Here is a 24,110-nt window from a genome sequence, read left to right on the forward strand (position 1 = left end):
TTTCCTTCATTAATCATCAATAAAACTCATTATTACTTAGAAAGGGAGAATAACATTACAAACAAAATATTTGACAATTTACTTTATGATACAAAAGTCTCACAAAAAAGGAAAATTTGAAGGTAAGCTAAAAAGTCACTTCTAGACAAATCCTTCAATTCCTTTGAAGAATTTTTATATAGAAACTTGTAGCCCACTTAATGCAAATGATTATACAGTTATTTCTTTTATTAAATTACAAACTTTTCTCTATTATATTAACACATTTTAGTAGCCAGTATGTTTGCTGTATGACTTACGGTATAGCCTATTGTGCAAGTGCCTCATAGAACATGTAACTGATAAACTAAATAAATTACTGAAGATAGCAAAGGTTAGATACATGTAGTCAGTGATTCTTGCATTATGACCTGAATCCCTCATTGGGAGCATCAAAAACTCCCTGTGTCATTAATTAAACACAAACTATGAGTCTACAGTGAATTCTGCATAATCTTATTAATAAATTTCTGCAGATTAAGATATTTCTACATCCCAAATAATAGCTCTTTTTTTTCTCAGCTGAACCATCTACTGCTGGTGGCAACAGAAACACTCAGTCGGGTAAGTGACAATTAGGCACTTGTGAAATAAATGTCTTTAGAAACTTTTAACTAATTATACAATGGAAAATCCAGGATTGAATGTAACAATATTGTGAAAAGGACAGTTGCCACTCACCATATAGCGGAGATGCTGAGTCACTGATAACCACAATAAAAAGACTCGGAAAGTGAGCTTTCGGTCAACAAGGCCTTTGCCAAACACACACACACACACACACACACACACACACACACACACACACACACACACACACATATGCACACAAATACAACCCACACACACATGACAACAGTCTCAGGCAGCTGGGGTCAGACTGTGAGTAGCAGCACATGATGAGCGAGGCACTCAGATGGGGAACAGGGTATGGGTCGGAGACAGTAAAGTGCTGCTGTGGGAGTGTGCAGGGATGAGATGGAGAGTAGGGCAGCTAGGTGCAGTCGGGAAGTTAGACGGTGGGCGGGGCAGAGGGGGGGATGTTCCAGAAAAGCAAGGAAGTGAAAAGACTGGGTGTGCTGGTGGGACAGAGGGCTACGTAGTGCTGGAATGGGAACAGGGAAGGAGCTAGATGGGAAAGGACAATGATTAACGAAGGTTGAGGCCAGAAAGGTTACGGGAACGCAGAATATATTGCAGGGAGAGTTCCTACCTGCACATTGTAGAAAAGCTGGTGATGGTGGGGAGAATGGCGCAGGCTGTGAAGCAGCCATTTAAATGAATAACATGTTGTTGGTGGCATGCTCACAACAGAGTGGTCCAGTTGTCGATGGCCATACATGCGGACAGACAGCTTGTTAGTTGTCATGCTGGAAAGATAAGGATGGGAGATCTGTTTTTGTACAAGGTTGGGAGGTTAATGTCAGTCTGTGAAGGCCTCAGTCAGATCCTCAGTATATTTTGAGATGGGCCACTCACCACTACAGATGCAACAGCCATGGGTGGCTAGGCTGTATGGAAGGGATTTCTTAGTATGGAATGGGTGGCAGCTGTCGAAGTGGAAGTACTGCTGGTGGTTAGTATGTTTGATATGGACAGAAGTACTGATGTAGCCATCTTTGAGATGGAGGTCAACATCAAGGAAGGTGGCTCGTTGGGTTAAGTAGGACAAGATGAAGCAAATGGGGGTGGTGTTGAGGTTCTGGAGGAATGTGGATAGGGTGTCCTCACCTATGATCCAGATCATGAAGATGTCATCAATGAACCCAACAAGCCACCTTCCTCGATGTTGACCTCCACCTCAAATTCCCATAATCCTCCTGGCCTCAACCTCCATTAGTCATTCTCCTTATCCATCTAGCCCTCTCGGTGTTCCCCAGTCCAGCGCTACACAGATCTCTGTTCCACTAACACACCCAGTCTTTTCACTTCTTTCCTTTTCCACTCCCTCCCCCCCCCCCCCCCTCCACCGCCCCGGCCCCCCTCTATCCCCATTCTCTCCGTCTAACCTCTTGACTGCACCTAGCTGCCCTGTTCTCCATTTCATCCCTGCACACTCCCACAGCAGCACTTTACTGTCCCCCACCCTTACCCTGCTATCCTTCCTCCTCTCTGTCCCATCCTCCTCCTTATGCCCACCCAATTGCCTGTCCCATTATGCACTGCTATTCACAGTCTGGCTCGAGCTGCCAGAGATTGTGGTCATGTAAGTGAGAGTTGTTTGTGTGTGTGTGTGTGTGTGTGTGTGTGTGTGTGTGTGTGTGTGTATATTTTCGACAAAGGTCTCCTTAGCTGAAAGCTCACTTTCAGACAGTCTTTTTGTTGTGCATATCTGCGACTCAGCATCTCCGCTATATGGTGAGTAGCAACAATTATTTTCACAATATTTTTACTAATTATAGTCTTGTGTAGAATTATAGTATGGAAAATAATTTTCCCTGGAGTAATAAAGACCTGCTCATATAGCTTAAGGCACAATACAGTAGCCCGTGAGATAAGGAAATGAGCCAGAAATGGATTAAATCTGTGTGGCAAAGTAACCACTATTGGTTTGGAACATTGGCCAACCAGAATTTGCTTTTAATGTAGTTTTCCACTCTTGTTCAGGAAAATGTTGAGCTGGTCCCCAGTCTCTTCCTCAAAAACACAAATACACAAATATTTAAAACTCAGAACTAAGTTTACGTGGTTCACAGACTGGCAGTGCACACTACTTCCCTCCCTTAGGTTAACTGATGATTGAAGCAAAGGAAGGGCAACCTGTCCACAAATTTAAATAAAAGAGTTTTGGCAAATCATGATAACAGTGGCACATGTATCACAAGATACATGCTAGGAAAGAAAAGAAAGGAAGATCAGTATTTAACATGAAGAAAACTGTCAGTTTCATTTCAAGGGTGCCATCCAAACATTTACTTAAGCAGTTTAGAGGAATCATAGAAAAACCTAAAGCTAGATGGTGGATAGGGAATTGAACTGACACTTAGAATGTGAGTCCATTGTGCTAACCACTATGCCACCTTGCTCAGTTACATGCTAGGGAAGAGCTTCCTAGACTGTGAAACATTTTTAAAAAATAATAGTAATAATAAAGAAAGAAAGGAAGAAAAAATTAGGATTTAATTGATTCATTGAAGGCCAGAAATCTTGTATTGTGTTTCCACAAAGATATTGGGCTGATGACACAAAATGACTAATATACACTGATCAGTCAGAACATTATGACCACCTACCTAATAGCCAGTATGTCCGCCTTTGGCTCAGATAACAGTGGTGACACATTGTGGCATGGAAGGAGTGAGGCTTGGTGTGGGTCACTGGAGGCAATTGGCACCACATCTGCACACATGTCACTAAATTCTTGTAAATTCGGGGGGGGGGGGGGAGGCGGGGGGGGGGGGAGGGGGAGGGGGGCGGTGATGAGCTCTAGTGCCAGGTTCAACCACACCACAGATGTGTTCAACCGGGTGCAGATTTGGCAAGTTGGGGGCCCAGCACGTCAACTGGAACTCGCCACTGTGTTCCTCGAACCACTCCATCACTCTCCTGGCCTTGTGATATGGTGCATTACCTTGTTGAAAAATGCCACTGCCATTGGGAAACAGTGATCATTATGAAGGGGTGTACTTGGTCTGCAACCTGTGTACGATACTCTTTCGCCATCATGGGCCTTGCATGAGCTTCACTGCACCCATGGAAGTCCACGTGAATGTTCCCCAGAGCGTAATGGGGCTGCCGCCAGCTTGTCTCCGTCCCACAGTACAGGTGTCAAGGAGTTGTTTTCCCCTGGAAGATGACGAATTCATGCAATCCCATTGGCATGATGAAGAAGGTATCAGAATTCATCAGACCATGCAATGCACTGCCACTGTGCCAATGTCCAGTGCCAATGGTCATGTGCCCATTTCAGTTGTAGCTGCCGAAGTTAAGGTTTTAACATTGGAATACACATAGGTCATCGGCTGTAGAGGCCCATCAGTAGGAGTGTTCAGTGCACTGTGTTCAGACACACTTGCACTCTGCCCAACATGTTAGTGCCATCACAGTTCACCACCTGTCCTGTTTTACCAGTCTGCCCAGCCTACGTCATGTAACATGTGTAATGATGGGTGGCCGCCCAAACACATGATATCTGGATGTAGCTTCACCTTGAATTTGCCCCATATTGAAGACACTTACCACATCACTCCTTGAACACCCAGCAAGCTGTACAGTTTTCAATGTCCCCATGCTGAGCCTCTGCACCATCACAATCTACCTTTGGTCAGATTCGCATAGATCATGCACTTTCCCTATTCTACACAAGGACAGCAAGCTCACTGATACTACATGTGTCTGACTGGGAGTCATTCCTTGCCAAGTGACAGTGCTGTCACTTGGATGTGTTTCTATCCATGGTAGGTCAGTGGTCATAATGCTCTGGCTGATAAGTGTATATGGGCTTTCTCTCCATGAAAATAGAGCAGCTGCGACAACAGAAAAGTTTGGTATTTGCAACACACAGGACCGTATACCTTAAAAAGCTAATAAACAAAGATTAGTCCCTAAATTGACGGTGATCCTGAAAGTATCCAAAATAAGCTAGCACCCTTGTCTTCAATTAACATAAGGTGAGGCACTTAATGAAAATCATATGAAGGTAAGTTTCTTCTTTGGTTTATAACCTGCCACACATTTCTTCATTATTTGATTTATCTGTTGATTCCATTTTAAGATATTGTCAGGCTTCATTTGAAGGCTGTTTGTATTTATGTGGTGCAGTATGAAAAAGTGACATGCTTTCCAGCTGTGCACATCATTATAACTACTGGTACCTTTTCCTGTATTTCAAATACATCCCTCCCATGCCAAGAGTGTCCCTATAGCAGCACATTGTAAAGCATATAAGACTGAAAGAAAATGAAGTAAGACAGTCACAGACATTGATTTGTGACTAAATCTCACAGTTTCCTCATGAAACATGACACTTATGCCATTTCTCTGCAGTCACGGTAAATATGTTTATTTAGTTTAGTTTTGGATTAATATGAATTCTCAAAAATTTTACTGATTTCTCTTCTGCGTCTGTGTTTAATCTGAACAGAGCGTTTTTTCTGGCCTGTAGAGCATTTATTGTGCAAACAAATTCAGTGTTGCTTCCAGGATGTTCAGCATGGCAAGCTGGAACTCTATGGGTCATGACATGCCTTAATTAGTTTGGACGCATCTGCCTAGTAGATAAGTGACAATTGTCCTACATAAGTACATGAATCATTTACTGTGCTGTTGGAGTAGAAACATCCAAGCACTGAGCTCTGTGACTCACCTGTCTTTGTTGCCTACACAGGAACACGTCTACTATTAACCAAAAATAAGCTGCCTGCTGCTATTAAAATAAGACACAATTACAGCTAAATAGGAGTTACTTATTTCATAAATCCAAGTTTTTCAAGAAGTATGTCCTGGGAATGTATTCAAAAAGTTTACTAAGATCACATAACATGAAAGAAACTGTATTCTTATTTCCAGATGCAACTAGCATTTGATAATCAATTTCAAGGACAATGGTAGGGGTATCATTATTTTCTTGTCACAATTCAGATTGACTACTGGAGAGAAGATCATGGTTTTTAGGACAGTTTCATAGTTGGCTGTATTTCATGTATTCAAATATCTTTTGTGGAAATTGGGACAATGAAATTGGTTAACAGATCTGTGAAACTTAACTATGCACTTAATAAACGTCTGGTATTATCTCAGAAATTTTCAGTGTCTCTGAGAAAACTAAATTCTTAATACTTATATAGTAGAGAGTGGTTTACAGATAAGAAGTATTGCTTTTTTAATTATAGTTTTGGATGGCCAATAATAATACATGTGCTTATGGTGTCACAACTTAAGAGCATAATGAACCTTTCATTCAGCAGTGAAGTTTGCACTGTTTTGAAAATTCTTAGCAGATTAAAACTATATGCTGGACTGGGATTCAAAACATCCAGCCTTTCATGATAAACACACTTATTGAAGCTGATTGGCTACACAATTTTAAGTTACTGGGTGGATTCAAACCTTACAAACATCTTTTACAATACCTGTAGGTATTAAACTAAAACCATTCTAATTTTTCTTGTTATTACAATACTAATAATTTTAACATGTTCAAAAATAAAAAGAAATGATGCTTCGTGATGCCTTCTTTGTAGACATCAGTTTACATAGTATATTGTATGCCTTCTTTTGTGTTATGCAACATGGATAATTAATATTATTTTGTTTCAGCTAAACCATTAATTGTAGGCGGCAGTAGAGCTCAAATAGGTAAGTGATGCTAAAATTTTAATGAAATAAATATTTTTACAATATTGTAAGAAATGAAACAGATGCAGAAATATTTTAATTACATTGAGGTTTGTAATATAGAAGGAAAGTTCTGGTAGAATGTAAATAGTTTAGAAGTAAGGGAGACCACTCACTGAAAAGTGGAAGTATTGAATCATCAACAGGCACATGCAAAAAGACAAGAAACTTGCTAGCTTTCGGAGTATGTTCTCATACTCAAAACACACACAGACACACACCACATGCCCCTACATAGTACCCGCTGGACACACAGTGCCAGAATACCAGGAATGCAGTTTGACAGGTGGACTAGGATGGGGTGGGAGTTGTGTCAGGTGAGGTGGGTAGAAAGAGAGACAGGCAGGAGGCAGCAAGAGGGATTGGAGGTGGGTAGATCACAGCTTGGAGGGAGTCAGCTGGTTTGCTGGCTATGGATGTGGAAGGGAAGGGACGCTAGTGCCAGATGGCACTCAACCTTGCGAAGGGCAGTGGTCATAATGTTTTGGCTAATCAGTTTAATATTCGACAATTATGTTATACACAGCTTATGTACTCTTAAAATAAAATCAGGTAACTGTTAGTTACAAGAAAAGCAGTGGCTCATCAGTGTAATATTCAACAATTATGTTATACAGGGCTTATCTACTATTAAAATAAAATCAGGTAAATGTTAGTTGCAAGAAAAGAATTGCTTATTATCTTCTGTCCCACAGTGATGTGTGCATTAAATCCTTCCCACAGTTTCTGCACGTCACCCGTACATGGCAAAGTACTGTTTGCTGACCTGTAGAATAGTTTTCTACGCAGTGCTATGTCAACTCATGAATTTTCTGTAGTACAGAGATGAACCATGGAGCTACTTGGTTGTAAATTTTTGCAGAATTAATCTGACCACAGCCATAGATATGAAATATGGAAACATTAAAAAATTCAGAAGAACCTTAGTAGCTGGTAGAAACAAATCAGTAAATAAATAAATGTATATGACTAATAAACTAATAAAGTACATAAACTGGAATGTTTATAAGATAGAAAAGCTTCATTTTATTCACACTTGATACACAGTAACCTAAGCAAGAGACAAACAAACAAATACTGTCTGAACAGGCTGCGAAGGTCCAACATATGACCAGCCACCATGTCATTTTCATCCATTAGGCATCTCTGGGTGCAGCAGATGTGTGTGTGTGTGGGGTGGGGGAGGGGGCAGTGGGGGGGGGGGGGGGGCGCATGACTTTTATAGCTCAGTCATGATAAACAACTTCACTCCATCAGCTCTGTGTGTGGGGACATCAGATATGAAGTTCCATGAAGCATGGTGTTGAGCCTGTTGTGAATCTGAATAAGTGACCGTCCAATGACTTACATGACTGGTCTAAATCTAGGCTACAATGTTTATTGGTCACACAAGTAAATTATTCTAAGTAAGGGCTCAAACTCAGTTATACCAGACAGAGTGAAAATGGTAGATGGATGCATCTACAACTAGTTCACAACAGTCATTTTAAGTCTTAATCTCACTAAAGTTCTTCCAGTAGTACCAGATAAAGACATATAATGGTCATACCCTGAATTAAATATGTAACTGAAATTCTGTGGTGTCCAACTGAATGGCATGCTAAACTGAAATCAACACATAGATAAACTACTCAAAAAAATTATTTTGGTATGGTATGTTTTGCACTTTTAAGTACTTGAGATTTTGTTTGCTTGGAAATGAGACTTAATTTATTTGTATCCTCTCACTCCCTGCTATCTTATGGAATTATCTTCTGCGTCTCTGCAGCTGAAGTAATTAAAGTATTTATTCAACAGAAGTGAGCAGTAAGAACATTGTATAAAGTCAAAACTACACATGTTACAAAGGTTTCTCTGTACGTTTCAAAATTCTTACATTCATTTTCCACTCTATTTACTTTTAATTATAGGTTTTGCTAATAATAAAAATAAGCTTGAGCTGAGCAAAGATTCATACACCACCAATATGAGATTCAAAATAATTTTAATTTATACTTTGCCTCCTTTCCTACATATGAGGGAGATGCACTGTACTTTTTGGAAAAGACTTCAACAAACCATCATCAGTTGTAAATCCCTAGAAATTCATATTATGAAAAATACTGTATTAGCATCTTTCTGCAAATTATCTTATTATCCAGTTTAAAGTAAGGTATTCAAGATATCTGCCAGCAGCAGGACATGTAAAAGTGTTCATAGTGAATGGTTTTGTACTGCTCTTGCATGATACTCACTTATTGTTTGATTAATATTAGTACAGTCACACAGTAAAAGGTACAAAGCAGGTGATTAATATAATTGAGGAAACAGCAGTAGTGGTGTTTCTACTGATTTTATTGCATTAAATGCAGCATTTATAAGCATCAGTAGGATAGCACAGGAATAAAATATACAGCTTTTGAGAACAAAACATAAAAACTTGGCTATACAATTTAGACATTGTTGCTACCTTTTATAATTTTGTGTGTGTGAAATCAGAATGTTTTTGTTTCAGTGCTCTAGAGAAGCAGTAAGTGAGTGATGAGGTTAGGCAGATTCTAGGGAATGGTACACACAAGATATAGAATATCATGAGAGTTGAACTTCTCATATCCATCAAATTTCTTATTTAATAACTTTAATGCATCTGCTGGAGATCTTAGGTTTATCTATAAATTAGTCATTAAATCTGGAGTAATATATTATGACATTTAAATTTTACTTCCAGGAGAGATTCCGTGGCAAGTGTCAATACACGAAAACAATAGACATCTATGTGGTGGCTCTATTTTGGACTCTGAGTGGGTGCTGACAGCGGCACATTGCTTTCTGGATAACAACCCTAGTCCATACCTCGTAAGTAACATTTGTGCGAAAAACCAACATTTCAACAATGAAAAATCCATTATGGAATGTAACAATACGAGAGAAGGAAAGTTGCTACTCACCATATAGCAGAGATGCTGAGCTGCGATAGGCACAATAAAAAGATTCACACAATCATAGCTTTCAGCCATTAAGGCCTTTGTCAGCAGTAGACACACATACACACACACACACACACACACACACACACACACACACACACACACACACACACACACGCACACACACGCAAGTACAACCTGCACACACATCTGCAGTCTCAGAGAGCTGAAACTACACTGCGAGCAGCAGCACCAGTGCATGATGGGAGTGGTGATGGGGTGGGGGGTAAGGAGTTGGCTGGGTCAGGGAGGGGGAGCGATAGTATGGTGGGAGTGGCAGACAGTGAAGTGTTGCAGTTTAGACGGAGGGTTGGAGAGAAGGTGTGGAGGGCATAAGTAGCGGAAAGGAGAGAAATAAAAATAAAAATAAAAGAAATTAAAAGACTGGGCGTGGTGGTGAAATGATGGCTGTGTAGTGCTGGAATGGGAACAGGGAGGGGGCTGGATGGGTGAGGACAGTGACTAACAAAGGTTGAGGCCAGGAGGGTTACGGGAACATAGGATGTATTGCATGGAAAGTTCCCACCTGTGCAATTCAGAAAAGCTGGTGTTGGTGGGAAGAATTCATATGGCACAGGCTGTGAAGCAGTCACTGAGATGAGGGGTATCATGTTTGGCAGCGTGTTCAGCTATAGGGTGGTCCACTTGTTTTTTGGCCACAGTTTGTCAGTGGCCGTTCATGCGGACAGACAGCTTGTTGGTTGTCATGCCTACATAGAATGCAGCACAATCGTTGCAGCTGAGCTTGTAGATCACATGACTGGTTTCACAGGTAGCCATGCCTTTGATGTGACAGGTAATGTTAGTGACTGGAGGTGGTGGTAGGAAGATGTATGGGACAGGTCTTTAATGTTAAGATATTAATGAAAAAGATTCAGATCCAGTCATTTAGTTGCCATTTCTCAGTGTATTACAGAGGTTGTGGAGTAAGTGCTGGAAATTCTTGAATTGTTATTATTGAGCTTTGTCATTTTCTCAGGATTAATATTTTTCATATGAGGACAGGAGAAGGTAGCATAACAATACACTCCTTAGTAAAGCTGCTTTAATAAATTCCACTTTAAAGTGATAATCAAATTGTAACAAAACATAGTTATAAGAAAAATGCTTTTCACAGAATCATAAATAAAGACGTAACAAATGGAGAGAAGTTACAGACAAATAGTGGCAAAAATTTTTGAAGCAGAAATTGTAGACAAAAAATTTAATCCCTTCTTACATATACCCATGTGGCACTTTAAGTCCCATTTCCTCCTCTGACAGGCCCAAGGGTTAAATTGTAAAAGAAAAAGTAGAAGACATATCTAAGTTCAATTTAAACAGATATCTAGGAGCAATTTATCAAGAGGAAATAACTCAGTAGAAATAAGGAGACTATACTTAATTGAGAACTAAGAACATGGACAGTGCTTTAAAATTCATGAGCATGTCACAAAATATTTAAAAATTATATTCATATTTATAAAAACTAAAAATAAAGCAAAAACTTCCGGTGCACAATTAAAAAGAAATTAAATAAATATAATAACAAAAATTATACTCACTAGATTCTTCCCAGTATTAGCATAAAGCATCAGAACTAAAATGTGATGTAAAAACCTCATGCCTTGTATATTGTGAGGAAAACACAGAAAATGATATTAACAAAACCAGCTGCAACATAACAAATTCTAAAAAGACAAAATCATTATATACAGTGTGTTTCACAAGATTTTGATGATTTCGAATTTGAATGGCACACAAACTAATCACAAAACAAAGTTGAGCATTTTACATAGTGTACAACATTTAATTATGAAATACTACATTGGACAGATGATTACCCATTGCAGCTACACAATACTCGAGATGTTTCATCCAGTTTTTGATCACGTCTTTCATAACATCTGGAAAAATTCTGGAAATTTCTCAATGAATCTGATCTTTAAATTTTGCAAGCTTCTCTGCCACTCAGAGTACACTCTCACCTTCAAATAACCCTGTAGCTAAAAGTCTGGCATGGTGAAATCAGGTGGGTGAGGCAGTCATTTGATTCATGTGCATTTGGACAGTTTTTTTAGGGCCAGTTGACTTTCAGTTTGCTTTTCTGGCAGTTGTACAGAATTTTTTCACCCAATTGAATATTACTTCACAAGCAGGATTTGGATGTTGCAGCTGAATCTTGAAATGGTTATGAAAGGCACGTTACATGTGCATGACATATTTGCTGTAGTGAAAATAGCAGTCCCCACCAATGCACAATGCTACTTCAACCAGTACAACATGATTACTGACTGCATATGGGATGAAACTTGACATTCAACAATACTAATAGATAGTGACACTGCCACTGTGGTTGAAAAGCTGTAGTAACAATAGGTAGCTTATGCTATTTGTTGAGGACACCAGGCACACTCTATATATCAATTGTCTTGAGATCCAAGTTATTGTCTTATATATTAAATAAGAAAAATTTTGCTTATTGTACATATACAGTACACCAGAAAGAGTATGTGAATAAATACATAGCTGATTTGCAAGTGTGCATGGTGGAAACTTCAATATACAGAAGCTGGTAGTCACAGTGGCTCTAACTCGATGACATTGAGTGAAACTGGACTTGGATGGCAGATATTGGTATGAAACTTTATACCACTTCAACTCTTTGTAAACTCTGTGTCAAAGTTAAGTAGCTGGTAATTGGTGGTCTACAAGTTGCTCAGCAACTCATGACCAGATGTTTTCAATGGTGAGAGATCTGGAGAATTTGATGAACAGGGCTAAAGTTGAATACCCTCTATACTGAGATCAGAACAGCACATACAGCATGTTGTCTTGTGTTAACTGTCGAAAGAGAACATGATGGAGACATTGAAGATAGGGCTCAGACATTGAGCTTAACAAATCAGACACATAATGGTTGCTGTTCAAATAACGAGCTCTATGAACCAGTTGTGATCATACTGTATACCCAAGAGCACTTCATAACATTACACAAGATGCTGGAACCATGTGACAATGACGGATTTAATCTAACAATTTTTATTTTCCTCAGAGCCTGCACATACAGATACATCCACTGTAATTCACTACACAGAACTGGCACGTATCTGAAAATATGATGTGGCACCACCCCTGTATTCAGCATTGTCAGTCATCAGATGTACCAATGTCAGTTCACTTCTCACTGCTGCTAAGTCAAGGAAAGCAACAAAAATTGTTGCTATGCAGACAGTCAATGTTGCTCCAGGTGCTTTTTCCAACTGTGCATGACAATCGTTTGATTGTGATCAATGTGAGCAGCAGTACTGTCAGACAATAAACTGCAGCATCAATAGGCCACATTAGTCAAGACATTAGTCTAACATTATTCTCATGACTGCACTTTGTGCAGGTGGCAGCCAAAAATTGCACTTTTCTTTTTGTATACTAATGATGACCTCTAACAGTGGTGAAAAAATGTCAGTTGTTGGAGTCAGCAGCTTTTAGAAAGTGACAGCAACTTTAGTGTCAGATCTGAGAGTTGGCAAGACATAGACACAGAGGGAAATGAAAATATGCAGCAAAGCAACAAGTGCTACAACATGAAGTTATGCTTGTTAAGTTATGCTTGTTACGTCAGCTTACCATTACTTTTTGTTTACTAGTAGGAGTGTTATAAATGCGCCACTAGTACAGAATGGTGTGATCAGTTACTTTGTCTTATGCAGGTGGCTCTGTGTAAAACAAAAACAACTGCTGACCAAATGAACTTATTTGTTTATGACTATGTAGCTTCTCACCTAAATTCAGCAGAAGTTATAGGGTTTTTAACTGGCAAGATATAAAACTGCATCCCAGCATTTGCGTGGAGTGATTTAGGCAAATCACAGAAAATGGGATGTGGATCTGAACCGTCAGCCTTCCGAATGTGAGTGCAGTGTGCTAACAATAGTGTCATTTTGCTTGGTTTCAAAGTACAGTTGATTATGGAACATCTGAGGTATATGTTCAGCTTTGTATGCCACCAAGTGGCATTACATTTGATAAATCTCTCTTGCTCTAAAAATAATATATTGGATGGAGAAAGTTTGTTCCTTCAAAGAAATACTAGATTTGGCATAATTTTTATTTATTTATTTATTTTTATTCTTTGTTCTGTAAAACTGTTCTAGTTATATGCAGGACTTAACTGTTTATACTGGAAAGGACACAATCATTTTTAATTTTGATTCATAAATTAAAATCAACACAGGTAGGTCTTATCAGTGAGCAGGACACATGGTACGACAGCAGCAACCTGCAATAGGAGAAATTACCCTTTGAGGCATACGTACTTGCGTTCAAAATATCCACTTGGAGGATTACTGGTATCTGTTGCTAACAATAAAAGTCATTTTTAGTTGAACTATGATTCAAACAACCATGTTCCATCAATTCATGCATTCGTTCATTCATCCATTCATATATTATGTTCCGTAAATCCAGTCGTGGAGAAGAGCCTTCACGGACTTTGAATGAGTCAAGTCATACATTATCTGGCAAAAGCAATCTCTACTTACTAGTTCTATTAGGACTAGCAAAGGAAGAAGGAAGATTAGGGTTTAACTTAAGCCAACAGTGAGGTCATTAGGGACAGAAGCTCAAATTGTGGAAGGATAAGGAAGGTGAATGGCTCTGCCATTCCAAATGAACCGTCTTGGCATTCACCTGAAGCAATTTATAGAGATCATGGGAAACCTAAATCTGGATGGCTGGACAGGTACTTGAACAGTTGTCCATTAGAATACGAGTCCAGTGTCATACCACTCGTCACAAGACTCAGTTTATGACTAGTGCTAATCTACTGTTACCAATAATTGTGGGAATCATTTCTAGGTTACTTTGTATGTGCATGTTAGATGAAAAACAATTACTTTGAAACAAAGCCATTGTCCCTTCTTTTACCCAATACTTGAAGCAAAGTATTTATGTAACTTCATACAGGCTGCTATCAGGTGTCTCTATCCTGGAAAAGTAAATATCTGTTTGATGAAAACTTTATAGAGTTATACAAAATTTACTGAGTCTAAATAATTTGATAAACTGTGGGAGTGGCCGGCAACATATTCTTTTATTTTTGGTTTGACTATATGGGGATTTTAAATTTCTTGCCTGATATCCACTAGCAACCTGTTATGGCTTTTTGCATTGGAGTACAACACTTCATTCTGAACCCTAGAGGGAGTGTGAAGTTTAAATGAAAATTATGTTTTCTTCTAGTGTTGTGATAGTGAATAGCAGAGTTTATCCTAGATTCACTCGTTTTCAATGACAAATACTTTTCGAGAGTATATATATTGATGTATAAGTATAAAAATTTGTAGTCCCTGCAGCTATTTGGTTATCAACTTTACACAATAGTCGTATTGAGTGATTCTGTAGAATAAACAATCTTTTTTGTTATAATTCTGTAGTAATATCTGAATACACATCGTGGCACTAGGCTGCTGGCACGCTACACTTAAAATATTCCACCAGTGGCATGTACACAGGTCGGCTGCCAGAGACCGCCTTCAGTGGTCTGCTAATTTTGCAGCCCAATTATCCTGAAACCTATGGCACACCCAATTCCAGTGGCTTTGTGTGGTCAGGTGAAATCATAACTGAACAGGCTGGTGTCATTGGGGGTCATATGGCCAATTACATTGAGTGATTAGTCCACACCCCTTGCAACTGGGGGAAAAAAAAAATCTGGTCAGCTTCGCCTCTGTGGTGACTTTTAAATGGGGTTAATGCTGAATCTATCATTGACACTCACCCTTTGCCTTGTCCCGGACGAGTTATTCACTAAATTTACCAGGGGGGGGAGGGGGGGGGCAGATTTTCTCCAAAATTGATTTACCTGAAGCCTGTTTACAGTTTCCATTTATGAGGATTCTAATTGGCTCCTAGTGATTAACAAGTCCTTCAGGTTGTACCAATATCAGTGCCTCCTGTTTGGCGCAGCTAGCATCCTGGCAATTTTTTAGCATTTTTTGGAACAATTGGAAACGTCCATTCAAGGTGCATCAACTGTCTCAATGACATCATCATGATGGTTGCATCCATCAAAGAGTATTTATGTAACTCATACACCTTGTTCACAGTCTTACATACTGCAGGGTTGAAATGAAACTTGGCCAAGTAACACTATTTTCAGCCATACATTGTGTATTTTGGTTTTCTCAGGGATGTGTTAAGCCTGTACATCATCATGTTGCTGCTGTCACAACTCTGCTTCACCCTACAAATGCCAAAGAACTCCAAGCATTTTTTAGGTAAATTTGCTTACTGTCACAAATTTTTCCTGGACGTGGCCACATTGGTTTGTTGCTGCTGTCACAACTCTGCTTCACCCTACAAATGCCAAAGAACTCCAAGCATTTTTTAGGTAAATTTGCTTACTGTTACCAATATTTCCTGGGCGTGGCCACATTGGTTGATCCCTTCCACAAGTTGCTCCATAAGAACATTCCTTTTCAGTGGATGCCAGCCTGCAAGCACACGTTCATGCTTTTGAAATCTGAATTACGTTCTACTGCTTGCTAGGCTACTTTTCCATCCTGGCCACAACCTGGTTTTGGCTACGGATGCCTCTCAGTGTGGACTTGGAGCCATTCTCGGACATCAGTGTGAGGATGTTTCCAAACATCTTACAGCTTAGGCATCAAAAAAATCAACACTGCTCAGCAGTGTTATTCCCAAATTGGAAAAGGAAGCACTTGGTAATGTCTGTGCCCTCAAAAAAGTTTCCTGTGTTCTTGCATGGGTCTAAATTCCACCTCGTTACTGACCACAAGCCCTTGTTTAATCGTTCTGCTTCATTGCCTGACAAAGCAGTACATAACCTACAGATTTGACCTTTTTTCTGTATTGCTACAACTATGAAATACATTTTCGACCTACTGCACAACTCACTAAAGCTAAATCATTGTGCCGGCTTCCGACGGGTTCGGATCCTGCTTTTGATCAGGAAGAACTCCTTTGTTTTCACTTAGATGTTGAGTCGCAATTTACAGTGAATGGGTTTCCTATTACAGCCTCCCAGATCTCATTTGCTGTTACTGCTGATACAGTTTTGCAACAAGTTGTTCACCTCAATCAGCATGGGTGGCCTGACAGGCTTCAGGGCAGAGCTCCTGATCCTTTGCATGACTATTTTGCCCTCTGTCACCACCTTTCAGTATTTGATGGTGTTATTCTCTTAGCTACAGATGGGTCATGATCATGGCCTAGCCATTCTGCAGTGGGATGTGTTCCAGCTCGTACGTCAGGAACACTGAGGGTTCTCATTTACCAAGTTATTGACCCATCAGCTTGTGTTTCACCACGGCATTGATGGTGACATTTTGTTGCTGCCTACTATTAGTGTGCTGCCTAATAGGTGGCACAGTGGGTGGTGCTCTCTCTGTGACCCACACTGCAGCATCCATGGAAATGTGTCCTGTTAATTTTGTGGGACCCGTCCTACATTCTTCCTGGTTGTCAATGCTTTGTCTAAATTTGCATATCTTATCCACTGTACTTCAATGTCAGCTGTGTCTGTGATTCAGACCCTCTCCAAATTTTTTTTCTATTGAAGGATTTCCTTCTATGCTTGTGGCAGATAATGGTCCACAGTTTGTGTCTCAGACCCTGCACGATTTCTGTGCGTTGTGACTGCTCCTCCTTTTCACTACCATTCTAATGGCAAGGCGGAATGTCTCATCTCCATGTTCAAGGTTCAAATGAAGAAGTATGTCACAGACTCCTCCTTGGACAATACCTTGACATGCTTCTTGAGTCCTTACAGGTTTACAGCAGTGGGGGATTGGAGACCAGCCAAGATGTTCCATGGTCATCAGCAAAGCGCCCCACTGTACCTGCTCATGCTGCTCGATGAACGCCCATCAGGGCCCTCATCGCAGGGTCCTGGCTCTGCCCTCTGGGCTCAGGGGCTCAGCCTCTCACTAACATAAATTGCCAACAGAGTATTTTTTCTTGTTTGATTCCAGCATAATTGTGTTCATTAGCTCATACAGCACTTTCTCTTCGCAGAAGCCAAACTGTGTTGTTAAAAGGTTATCTCAGAAATATGGTTCAATATTTAGTTGTGAAGCTACCTTTTCAAAAAAAGTTTAAGAGCATGGAAGGAGGGAGATGGGTCTAAAATTAGATGTCAGTTGCTTTATCCACTTTTATAAATGGTTGTTACTGTCACATACTTCAGTCTTTCAGGAAATACACCTCAATCCATTGATTATCTGTGAAGTTAATCAAGGATGACGACCAAATCTTCACAAATTTTAATGTTTTAGCTGAAATAGCATTGTAGCCAGAAGAGTTAGTAGTCCAGCCAAAGAAGGAAAAATAGGGGAAAAAATCGTGTAGTCACAAATTTTTGCACAGTGCTAGGGGAGAGGGTCCTGAATAACATACTAAAAATCCTGAACATTGGGCCATGTGGGTTGAAGAGGGGGCGGGGAGGGGGGGGGGGGGTAATTTAAAGCGCACTTTTTTATGTTTTTCTTGACTAACTCAAAAGCCATGGCTCCTATCAAAAATGTTTCCCAGTACAAAATTAAACTACATTAAATTTCCTACAACAAAGGTCCTATTCATTTTTTCTCTAGGACTCATTGGTTCCACTTCACAGGGAATGGAAAATAGCAAATTATTAAAAATATAGTTTTAACAGTGTAAAATTAATTTTTATCTTTAAATGAAGTGTATTAAAGACAGATGTTAAGTATATGTACCACATGTAAGTGCAGTAGAGCCATATTAATGGATAAATTGTGTGCCGTGGTTGTAAGAGGGTGAAGGGGAAGATGTGTAGGGTAGAAGCATGAGGGGAAGGTAGGTTGCTTGATTGTACTCACACTCTTCCATCCTTCATAGATCTACAAGCTGAAGATCGAGCAGGTAAGCCCCCACCCTATCTACTCCATTATGCCACAAGAAGCAACTACAGGGTGTCTCATAAAGATATGCCGATTCTCCACAGCACACCTTATAAGTCATTGGTGACGCAGTGTGCAGACGTGCCGAGGGATGTTTATTTCACAAAAACTGCATTAACATTAAATGAAATATGGATATATACTCATAATACTAACACCAGTAAGGATAGTTTCTACATAAATCTCTGCTCACTATTGTACACTGCTAGAGGTGAAATTGCTTCTTAGTCATCCCGTATTGTACCTATAATATTTTTATGGGAAAGGCAACTTCCCCTCACAACATTTATCAGTCCAGTCCCTTTCCCACCAATATTACATAGGTCACTGACAACATCGCACTTACTGATTACATACTTCTCAGCCATTGTTTACAGGACTGTATTTTACATAAAAGCTCACTTAACACCTGCAAAAATTATTCATTTAATAAACTGAAAATAACTCCACAACATAAATATGAGCTCAGTGAAGTTGTTTTGTCTGCTCACATAAGAGAACTGGACACAAAATGCTCAGAATGTGTTATCTGTCTGTAAATTGAATATCATGCAGGGGTCATAGTGGCATCCCGGAAGAATACCACAGCTGCCATTCAGGATGACTTAAGAAGCAATTTCCCCTCTAGCAGCATAGAACAGTGCACAGATATTTACGTAGCTTCTGTCTATATGTGATTCTTGAGTTAGTGTTATTAGTAACCTCATACCTGCATTCCACGTAGTGCTGACACATTTTGCGGAAAATAAACGTCCCCAGAGTTGCCTGTGTACTGCATCACCAGTGGCTCATAAGTGCATGAACACAAACCAGCAAGGTTTACCTTCCTTCTGCTGCTATCCCACACATGCCCCCTTCAGCCTGTTACACATTTTATCCCATAATATGGTTCTGCTGTGATCAGAGATGATACACACATTTAATATTGTTTTTAACAACTTCATTTAAAGTTATACATTAATTTCATACCATTAAAACAATATTTTGAATAATATGCAATTTTTCCACATTCCTGCAATGTGGAAACTATTAGTCCTTGAAAAAAAAAATGAATAGGATTTTTTTTGTAGGAAATTTAATTTAGATTAATTTTGTACTGGGAAACATATTTGCTAGAAGCAGCAGTTTTCAAAAAATGGTTCAAATGGCTCTAAGCACTATGGGACTTAGCATCGGAGGTCATCAGTCCCCTAGGCTTAGAACTACTTAAACCTAACTAACCTAAGGACATCACACACATCCATGCCCAAGGCAGGATTCGAACCTGTGACTGTAGCAGCAGCACGGTTCTGGACTGAAGTGCCTAGAACTGCCTGACCACAGTCTCTGGCTTAGCAGTTTTTAAGTTGTTTGAGAAGAACATAAAAAATTACCTTTAAATGCCGCTCCCCCATGTCAGTGCTCATTTCTCACTGCTCAGGATCTTTTTTGTATTGATATGAGAAGTTCGTCTTTCTTATTTAATTGGCTCTTTATGTTTTAATGGAAAAGTTCAAATGTATTATCATTTTACTTTTTGTACTGTCCAGGTTACTATTCTTTGTTTCTCCACTGTAAGTTGCAACTGTGTGTGTAGTTATTTAGCAGCTCTGTCTTTCCGAAGCATTTACCTGAAGAAGGCCTGTTGAAAATATTAAAAATTATTGGGATTGGACAGACAGTGCTGTGGCTTCACTGAATGCTTCTGGAAATTAGTCATCCAAAGCAACCTCTTACTGGAAACATCCACATGTAGATCATGCCATGTGTGGTGTGATGATATGAGGAGCAATGCATCAATCACACCTGTATGTGACTGGCTCTCTTGTTCAGTGATTCCAAAGCTCTGCATTTATGATTGTAATGGAAAGATATATGAATAATTTTCATATAGACTTTGATCAAACAATGGAAAATCCAGGATGGAATGTAGTAACAATATTATGAAAAGGAAAGTTGTTACTCACCATCAGTCACACATGTATGTGACTGGATCTCTGTTCAGTGATTCCAAAGCTCTGGATTTATGATTGTTATGGAAAGATATATGAATAATTTTCATATAGACTTTGATCAAACAATGGAAAATCCAGGATGGAATGTAGCAATATTATGAAAAGCAAGTTGCTACTCACCATATAGCTGAGTCACAGATAGGCACAACAAAAAGAATGTCACAAATAAAGCTTTCGGCCAGTATGGCCTGCATCAAAAATCAATGACAGACACACACACACGCACACACACACACACACACACACACACACACACACACACACACACATGCAAATGCAACTCTCACACATGACTGCAGTTTCAGGCAAATGAAACCACACTGCAGTCTCAGGCAACTGAAACCACACTGCATTGGGGTTTCAGTTGCCTGAGACTGCAGTCATGTATGAGAGTTGCATTTGCGTATGTGTGTGTGTGTGTGTGTGTGTGTGTGTGTGTGTGTGTGTGTGTGTGTGAGCGCGGTGTGTGTGTGTGTGTGTGTGTGTGTGTGTGTGTGTGTGTGTGTGTGTTCTCTATTTTTGATGAAGGCCTTACTGGCCGAAAGCTTTTTTTGTGACAGTCTTTTTGTTGTGCCTGTCTGCGACTCAGCATCTCATATACGTAGACTTTGCTTCTTTGTATTGGACTCATTGTGGGGTACAGTATTCTGGTTTTCATCAAGCTCCCATCATTATAAAGCAAGAATTTGTTATTACCATCTTCTTCAGCCAGACAGATAGAAAATTATTGTATCAGCAACTCCTACAAATTATCTGATGATCTATACTCAAGGACTGTAAATTATCATCAGTTGTTTGTAAAATAAGAACTGTCATTTTAAACTGGTTTATGTTTTTTTCAAATATAGATAATTGGTGCCCTGCCTAATATCGTGTAGGTTCCCTGCAATCATGCAGAAGTGCTGCAACATGACGTGGCATGGACTCAGTTAATGTCTGAAGTAGTGCTGGAGGGAACTGACACCATGAATCCTGCAGGGCTGTCCTTAAATCCATAAGAATATGATGAAGCGGAGATCTATTCTGAATGGCATATTGCGAGGTGTCCCAGATATCTTCAGTAATGTTCATGTCTAGGGAGTTCAGTGGCCAGCAGGAGTGTTTAAACTCAGAAGAGTGTTCTTGGAGCCACTCTGTAGCAATTCTAGACTTATGGTGTGTTGCATTGTCCTGCTGGAATTGCCCAAGACCATCGGAATGCACAATGGACATGAATGGATACATGTGATCAGACAGGATGCTTATGTATCTGTCACCTGTCAGAATCATATCTAGATGTGTCAGGGGTGCCATATCACTCCAACTGTGTACAATCCACACCATTACAGAGCCTCCACCAGCTTGAACAGTCCCCTGCTGACATGTAGGGTCCATGGATTCATGAGGTTCTCTCCATACCTGTACACATCCATCTGATCGATACAATTTGAAATGAGACTTGTCTGACCAGGTGACACGTTTCCAGGCATCAGCAGTCCAATGTCAGTACTGACAGAACCAGGCGAGGCATAAAGCTTTGTGTCATGCAGTCATCAAGGGTATACGAGCGGGCCTTTGGCTCTGAAAGCCCATATCGATGATGTTGCATTGAATGGTTCACACACCGACACTTACTGATGGCCTAGCACTGAAATCTGCAGCAATTTGTAGAAGGGTTGCTCTTCTGTCATGCTGAACATTTCTCTTCAGTCATGATTGGTCCCGTTCCTGCAGGATCTTTGTACGACTGCAGCGATGTCAAAGATTTGATGTTTTACCGAATGCCTGATATTCACGGTACACTCGTGAAATGGTTGTATGGGAAAATCCCCACTTCATCGCCACCTTGGAGATGCTGTGTTCCATCGCTCATGCGCCAACCATAACACCATGTTCAAACTCACTTAAATCTTGATAACCTGCCATTGTAGAAGCAGTAACTAATCTAACAACTGCGCCAGACACTTATCTTTTAAAGGTATAGCCGATCACAGCGCCATCTTCTGACTGTTTACATATCTCTGTATTTCAATACACATGCTTATACCAGTTTCTTTGGCACTTCTGTATAATTGTAGTCAGGTACATGTTAAGCTTACACTGGAGGTAAACAGCAATTACTTCTTATCAAACAAGAAGCTGGAGCATTTTCAAAGTAGCAACTACTTTGCTAATTATTCTATGATGATTTGACATGAGCAAGTACAAATAATCTACAACAATTTATTGAGGTAATTATTAATGCAGTTTCTTACTGTTATTTCTCTATGTTTATGTGTAATTTATTCTTTTCACATCCTCTTAGATTCCCTTTTGTGATAGGATCTGTAAAATATGACAAACGAATAAAGTTACAAAACTACGTTTTTACAGTTCACTGCATTATTTAATGTCCAAAGCATTAAAAGTCTTTTTAGATTGTTCACAATATGTGCTGTTCATTAAGTCAGCTGCGTGTCTTCTTCAGGAGCCTATGACGTGTTTTTGCAATGGCCCACCAATATATGTGAGGCTCACTAGAAAAGTGTGGGTGCCAAGGGGGTAGCGCTGTAACGGCATCGTACATGAATCATGGAGGATGACGACATCCAATGCTCTCCTCAGAGAAATGGGCCACTACATTCACATGAGCAATGCAGGAGATACTTAGACTAAGTACTAACACACTGCCCACATGTGCAGTGGGCCATGATTAGTGGCTGTACTTTCTCTGTGTCATGTATGTGGAGACAGTGCCCTCTGGCAGGGGTTACTGCGTGTTGTTATCCTCCTTGATTCATGTACGATGGCATTACAGTCCTAACCCTTGGTGCCTGCACTTTTTTAGCAAGCCAGTGAGCCACTGCAGCAACAAGTCTGTAAACACCTGAAGATGATGAGCACCTGTCTCATTGAAATACTGTGCAGCTTTCACCACATTATCTGATGTGACACGTGTGAACCACTGAAACTGTTCACAAAATATTTGACTCTTAGTTGCTGTGTCACTTCACCAGCCTCCTGCCTAGTGTTATATTAGAATATACCTAATCGGTCAACTCTTTAAGGGGAAACTTGCTACTGCACACATTCAGAAATAGGACAACTCAGTTTATACTATGGTTAGAATTAATTTTCAGTCAATTAAAGCATATTCTTGTTCAACTGTCTGACAGATATCCAGAAAAAAAGTAAAATTTCAACTGCCTTATAGTCATTTTGAGAAAAGTAGGTTTGTTTGCACTGTGCCTGTATTTCAGGTTCAACTGAAATTTTGTAAATTTTTTAACAGTTGTGTCTCTTAATATCTACAGTTTAACATGCTGTGGATGTATAGTCCCGTTGGAATACTTTGGCTATGTATCAGTCACCTTCAAAGAAGCTTGTGGTAGGGTTTGTGTGATTGGTATGATGTAATATGACTGTAAATATTGTCTCTTAAAATATTTAAATTTGGGTTCAGATGCAAGGTGCCAGGCAGACAAGTTGCCAAAATATTGAGTCATGTTATCAAGAAGATTAGGGTGGGGAAGCCTACTCAGGCTCAGTTATGCATGTTTTATACATTTATTGGCTTTTGAAATTTGATAGTGGTGGTGCAAGTACACCACAGAAACTGAATACAAGACTAGATTGTGTAGTGATTGTACCCTGAGAGTTATCAACACAATATAAATCAGGCTTTGTTTGTAGTGCCTAATTAAAGACACATGTAGATCTGTACAAAATGGTTAGATACAACATAACATACAGAAAAGAAAAGAAGTACACAAAAACATTTGGCAGAAATGCTGTTTTTTTAACTGTTGTATGAAAACCCTTAAATTGGTGTAAATAATGACTTATTTATATGGGACAGAAGTTAAGGTTTGAAGTTGGTTCTACAAAAGCCCACC

At 39.6% G+C, this 24,110-nt stretch overlaps 1 protein-coding gene across 1 annotated transcript in view; it reads left to right on the forward strand.

Moving 5' to 3' along the window:
• The window catches only part of LOC124773404 (trypsin-1-like), a 174,897-nt gene that overhangs the window by 61,414 nt on the left and 89,373 nt on the right, over nucleotides 1-24,110 (forward strand). The window contains exons 2-4 of the mRNA XM_047249402.1: nucleotides 562-603; nucleotides 6,298-6,336; nucleotides 9,083-9,210. Coding sequence (XP_047105358.1) covers nucleotides 562-603; nucleotides 6,298-6,336; nucleotides 9,083-9,210 — 209 coding nt within the window. The remainder of the gene's footprint in view (nucleotides 1-561; nucleotides 604-6,297; nucleotides 6,337-9,082; nucleotides 9,211-24,110) is intronic.

Source organism: Schistocerca piceifrons, chromosome 1 (genome assembly GCF_021461385.2).
Source record: "Schistocerca piceifrons isolate TAMUIC-IGC-003096 chromosome 1, iqSchPice1.1, whole genome shotgun sequence".
NCBI classification, from domain to species: Eukaryota; Metazoa; Arthropoda; class Insecta; order Orthoptera; family Acrididae; genus Schistocerca; species Schistocerca piceifrons.